General features: G+C 44.2%; 1 protein-coding gene across 1 annotated transcript; it reads left to right on the top strand.

Moving 5' to 3' along the window:
* Nucleotides 1-1,065: 1,065 nt before the first annotated feature.
* On the top strand, nucleotides 1,066-3,894 carry LOC131687041 (uncharacterized). The gene has a single exon (XM_058971077.1). It carries the CDS (start codon nucleotides 1,066-1,068, stop codon nucleotides 3,892-3,894), a length of 2,829 nt encoding a protein of 942 aa, XP_058827060.1.
* The last annotated feature ends 2,747 nt before the right edge of the window (nucleotides 3,895-6,641 follow it).

Below are 6,641 nucleotides of genomic sequence, written 5' to 3'. Positions count from 1 at the left end.
CGCATCTTTGCCTTTTTGGATGAGGGTTCATCAGTAACGCTGATGGAACATAGCTTACTGAAGGAACTTAATCTTGAAGGCGAACCGCATCCCTTGTGCCTTGGTTGGACGGCAGATCATCAGCGCCAGGAAACGAACTCCGTGGTGCTGCCGTTGCAGATTTCTGGAACAAACGATTCGAGCAGATACCGGATTTCTAAAGTGCACACAGTACAGAGTCTCGCTTTACCTCGTCAAACTCTCGCGATGAAAGAACTAGAGCAACATTATCAACACTTGGAAAATTTGCCGGCTGACTCCTACCGCAATATTCGACCGCAGATACTGATAGGAATGGACAACTGCCGGTTGGGTCACGCGCTAGATAGCAGAGAAGGAGGATTCAACGAACCAATCGCCACCAGAACGCTTTTGGGCTGGACAGTATTCGGCCCGTGCTCTATGGCACCACAATCAGAGACGGACTTTACAGCACACCACAGCTTTCATGTGTGCCCGTGTTGCGAGCGGAACGATGCTGAACTACATGGTGCGATGAAAGCATACTTCTCATTAGACAGCGTTGGAGTAATGAATCCTATCAAACCACCTTTGTCGAGAGACGATGAACGAGCGAAGCATCTGCTAGATTCTCTGACACACGTGAAGGAAAAACGATACGAAACAGGACTGCTTTGGCGGTATGACGATGTCCGACTACCGGACAGTAAAATGATGGCCATGCGACGACTGATATGTTTGGAGAAGCGAATGCAGCGCGAACCGGAACTAGCTGAGGTATTGAAGCAGAAAATCAGAGATTACGAGTGCAGCGGATATATTGAGAAACTGAATAAAAGCCACCTGTCGAAAGAGTTTCCACGAGTCTGGTATCTTCCCATATTCCCCGTCGTGAATCCTAACAAACCAGGGAAACTTCGCATAGTATGGGACGCAGCTGCAAAGGTTGCAGGAACATCTCTAAACACTTTCCTGCTAACTGGTCCGGATCAACTTAGTTCTCTTCCCTCTGTCCTACGCCGTTTCCGAGAATATCGAGTTGCCGTTACAGGTGATATTCGGGAAATGTTCCACCAAATTTCGGTGAACAGGAACGACCAACAATGTCAGAGGTTCCTGTGGCGTGATGGTGAGCAGGATCGTAGTCCAGACGTCTACGCAATGAAAGTGATGACATTCGGGGCTAGCTGTTCACCGAGCTGCGCGCAGTATGTGAAAAATCATAATGCGCAACGATTCCAGAAACAGTTTCCGAGGGCGGCTGAGGCGATTGTCAAAGAACATTATGTCGACGACATGCTGTCCAGTGAGGAGTTGGAAGAAGATGCGGTGCAACTTGCGAAGAATGTTCGCTACGTTCATGCAGAGGCCGGGTTTGAAATACGCAACTGGCTATCAAACTCACAAAGAGTGCTGCGAGAGCTAGAAGCCAGGCCGGGTGAGAAAAGCTTAAACCTATCGAATGAGATGGGAACAGAGAAAGTTCTCGGCATGTGGTGGTGCACTGCAACGGATACGTTTACATTCAAAGTATCGCCGCGAATCAGCTCCGACTTACTCCAAGCTCGTATAATACCAACCAAGAGGCAGGTCTTGAGTACTCTGATGATGATCTACGACCCCCTGGGATTATTGGCACACTTCCTAATGTTCCTCAAAATACTACTTCAGGAAATCTGGCGAAATGGCGTTAATTGGGATGATCAGATTAAGTCCGAGCAGTACGAGAAGTGGAAAACCTGGTTGCGAGTCCTCCCGCAGGTGGAAAATGTCAAGGTACCGAGGTGCTATCGAATCAAGACCGGCGTAGGAGAGCAGAATGTGATGCAACTTCATGTGTTCGTAGATGCGTCGGAGAATGGGTATGCTGCTGTTGCGTATCTGCGGTTTGAGGAGAATGGTGAAGTGGAGTGTGCGCTTATCGGAGCGAAGACACGGGTAGCCCCATTGCGGTTCGTGTCAATTCCAAGATTGGAACTTCAAGCGGCGATAATTGGAGCGCGTTTGGCGAACGATGTCATGGAGACACACAAGCTTAAACCCACGCAAAGATTCTTCTGGTCGGACTCACGTGATGTTCTCTGCTGGATTAACTCCGATCACCGAAAATACAGCCAGTTCGTAGCAGTGCGAGTCAGTGAATTATTGGAGATGACTGAACCGAACGAGTGGAACTGGATTCCATCAAAACTAAACGTAGCGGATGACGCCACAAAGTGGCAGAAACTCCCAGATTTGTCACCTGAAAGTCGATGGTTCCGCGGCCTGGAATTTTTGTGGATGTCGAGAATTCAGTGGCCTGTCACAATGTCGCCAATCGGACAAACTGCAGAAGAAAAGCGTCTACATGTGCTCCATCACTCTATACGATGTTCTCTGTTTCGGTGGGAAGATTTCTCGAAGTGGAATAAGTTGATGCGTGTCGTAGCGTTTGTTAAAAGATATCCAGCGAATCTCATCAGGAAACTGGCAGGAAAGCCCATTGCCACCGGTCCACTGACTCAATTGGAGCTTAAGGAGGCAGAGCTGTTTATTCTGAAGCAAGTGCAAGATGCTGAGTTTGCTGCAGACATAGAGCGACTGAAGAAACCGAACCCTGTGCCGTGGAAAAGGGTGATACCAAAGAGTAGCACTCTATACGGTCTTAGTCCCACGCTGGATGAAGATGGACTGCTGCGAATGAAAGGTCGTATAGACGCTTGCGAATTTGCAGAGGAGTGTACCAAGCGCCCGATACTGCTGCCGAAACGTCACCCAATAACAGATCTCATCATCATGAGCATCCATCAGAAATATTGCCACATGAATCACCAGACCGTGCTCAACGAAATTCGCCGTAGATTCTACGTACCTCAGCTCCGTTCTGTATACCGCCATGTGCGAGGTCGCTGTCAACTCTGCAAGAACCGACAGGCAATGCCGGTTACACCAGAAATGTCCGCTCTTCCGCCTACGCGATTGAAAGCCTTCAGTCGCCCATTCTCCTACGTTGGTATCGATTACTTTGGGCCAATGTCGGTGGTTGTCGGCCGGAGGATTGAGAAACGCTGGGGTGTGTTGATCACTTGCCTCACCGTGCGAGCAATACATATAGAGGTAGCCCACAGCCTCACAACAGACTCGTGTATTCTCGCCATCAGAAACTTCGTCGCAAGAAGAGGTGCACCGATAGAAATCGTCAGTGATCGCGGAACCAATTTTATCGGCGCCAGTCGCGAACTGAAGGAAGCGTTGCTGCAAGTGAATCAGGAACAGATTATGAAACACTTCATCACCACCGAGACCAAATGGTCGTTTAATCCACCCGCATCCCCGCATTTTGGCGGAGCTTGGGAACGCTTGGTTCAGACTATAAAGAAGGCCCTTAAACACACACAACTCACACGCACACCTACCGACGAGCTGCTGAGAAACATGCTAACCGAGGTCGAACTAATCATCAACTCTCGACCGCTCACAGAATTGCCGCAAGAGGACGATCTGTCCACTGCGTTAACCCCGAATCACTTTCTGCTCGGATCATCCGAAGGTTCTAAGCCCCCGATCGCGTTCGATGATAGCAGCTATGCACTGAGACACACCTGGAAGATGTCGCAAGTTTACGCTAATAGATTCTGGCGACGCTGGGTTTCTGACTACCTGCCATCCCTGACCCGAAGGACAAAATGGTTTAAGCAGGTTAAGCCTCTAGCTGATGGAGATATCGTAGTTATTGTGGACGAAACGTTGCCGAGAAATTGCTGGCCAAAAGGTCGGGTGGTTCGTGCAATCCAGTCAAAGGATGGACAAGTTCGTCGCGCTCTTGTGCAGACTGCCACAGGAGTCCTGGAGAGACCAGCAGTGAAGCTTGCAGTATTGGACGTTGGTGCGACTGTAAGTACATCGGACCAGTGATCTCGAAGTACTGGGGGGGAGTGTCGCAACTGCTCGTTGCACCGCACCATACATCCAAATAAAATAATAGTCTGCACCTATATGTAAACATCTTTGCCATGCGATCGCCCCTATAAATCGGGCGCCGCTGGCGTTCGGAGATGATCGAGGGAGAAACGTCAAAAAGAATTGCAAGTCAGCGAGGAAAAGTTGTACTCTACTAAAGTTTATTTGCCATTTGTAATTCACGATTAAATACTACAAGTACAGTTCAGTAGATTAATTATTTTAGTTGAAATCAAGTACAGTGCAGTAAATCTAAAATTATAGTTCTAAAAACAAGTGCAGTACGATAAATTGAAAAATTCTAATTAAAAGCAGTTAAATCCTACAGCTATTAGTACGGCTGATTGAAATTGGTTAGTTTAGTGCTATATATTGTTCCTAACTAAATTAAATTAAACCATAAAAATCCTTAGGTACTACATAGCTGCTATCTATGGTATCGTAAAAACTAAATTAATCATACAACACACAATAAGAGGTAAAATATTCAGCATGAAAGCATGGTGAAACTTAACCTAACCTACAAACCTTATTTTAGCATTAGCACCACCAACTGAACTACTGTAAAAGACATAAAAGGGACACTAAACGTAAGTTTTCTTAAATCTATTAACTAAAAATATGCAAACGTTACATCGAACCACTAACTAAAATATGTACCACACTGAAAAATTATATATCCCTCCGGCAGGTATTTTTTAACGCTGTCATATACTGTAAAATACAACGTTCAGAAAATCGGAAAAACTGTCTCTTTTTCGTTGCAATCGCAACACCTGGTATCCGCATCATGTCAATCCATTCAACTGAAACTCAGGTCACTGATAATGTGGCAAGCATTTTAGATAAAAATGCTCGAGAGCTCCAAGGTAGGGAACAAACTGTACGAATTTTTTAGGTAACGTCTCAGCAAAGATACGCCGTCTTACTGCATCAGCTGTTTAGTATTCATTCGAGAAAAAGCTCGACTTCGAAAGCTCTCCGTTTGAGGCAGTTATCAAGTTCATCACCTCCGTCGTAATCGGAGTTGGCGAAGCGGCTATTTTCTCACGCTTCTGCGGAGAGAGACGGACCGGCGCTTATTTGATCGTACACACAGAAGAATCGGGCCTTTTTGAATCAACAAAACGTTTTGTTGAATCTAAAACGTGGCGAATGACTGTTTCAAACTGAAATGCGCGTTTTTCAAAAGCATGTATTTGATTTAGTTCAACAAATACTTCTGTTTACATTTTAAATAGAAACATTGTTGAATCAAATTAAATTCGTTAGTTCTAACTGATCCCTTTGTTAAAAACCAACAGAATCTTTGTTTAATTTCAACTAAATTTGAGTTGTTCTCTCCTTTGGTTGATACAAAAGATTTGTTTATGTTCCTTCAAACTTGTTTGTTCGGTTAAACTTAACATGATTTTGTTGTTTCAATCGAAATATTTGTTGAAACTACTAAAAAGCCAACAAATGAATTAGTTGGTAATTTCAACCAACAGTATTGATTGAATCAAACCTGAATCTTGTTTGTCACTATATCAAACGGGAAAATTGTTATTTAAAACCAAAATTTGTTTATTTTTACTAAATTTTTTTCTGCGTGTATACCAACGTGCTTTTTCTCACACCATATGGCCAGACCGAGATCGGCCGGCGCAGCCAAGATACGTAGGTTGCAGTGGTTTGCGCTAAAAAACAGCAATAATGGTTCGAAGTTGGTCTTTCTAGTATCGCGAGATTCGAATCAATTGCAATGAAGTGTTGGTGTTACTTTGAATAACAAACTAAGTTTTGTATGTGACCTCTACCTGGTAGCTTTACCATCTTGATGCACGCTGTCGCTATGTATTACAGCAATGCGATACCAGTTAAATCCAGTTTGAATGTTAATTAATAACCCAGCGATTGTTGCGAGTCGTCTACTCGATACTGATAGATCGTTTTCAGGCTCATTTCAAGTCTATTGAAAATTATTGCTCTATTGAACATTATTCGCATCAAAAAGGTGCTTTTTATGCAGAATGTAGGAGCAGAGCTACCATTTATACAGATTTAATTACATTATAATTTTGAAGAAAGGGGGCGGGCGTAGCGTAGTTGGTAAATCGATTACCTTGTACGCAGCGCACCTGGGTTCAAGTCCCGACCCCGCACATAGGGTTAGAAATTTCTCATAAGACATTTTTCTAACCCGAAGAGGCGAATGATCTTAAGGTTAAAACCTCTATAGTTGAAATAAAAAATAAATAAAAAAAAATGAAGCGTGGGGGGATGATTGGTTTGATTAAATTTAACGAATATTTAAACGTTTTATGTCGCAACGACATTCAATTCGCAAGGGACTGGAAGACGATTAGAATTTTTAATACTACGAGTAATAGTACGCAAGGAAGAGTGAGACGGTTCTGACTCCTGCGGTAGAAGACAAAGGGTAACTCTAAACTTGGTCATATGACTATTCCGCGCTGTTTTAAACTTTCTTTCTTCATCGTGTCGCTCGTTACAACATAAAAGAAAAAAAATCAGTCAGCTTTTAGTCATTAATAAAAAAAAAAGAGAATCATTTCCAGAAGACCCATCCCTTGATCGGCAGCTACTACGCGATCTTCAATATGGACAAAGCGGTTGCGCAGTATCGTGACACGGACCCGATGTCGCGCTCCAGGATCCCAATGTCAGTATTCTTGTAAGTTGATCTATGAACTTCAGGC

Source organism: Topomyia yanbarensis, chromosome 3 (genome assembly GCF_030247195.1).
Source record: "Topomyia yanbarensis strain Yona2022 chromosome 3, ASM3024719v1, whole genome shotgun sequence".
Taxonomy (NCBI): Eukaryota; Metazoa; Arthropoda; class Insecta; order Diptera; family Culicidae; genus Topomyia; species Topomyia yanbarensis.
This window is presented reverse-complemented; position numbering and strand designations above follow the sequence as displayed.

Coding starts and splice junctions, on each gene's coding strand:
- LOC131687041 (XM_058971077.1), top strand. CDS start 1,066: ATGTTCCACCAAATTTCGGTGAACAGGAACGACCAACAATGTCAGAGG.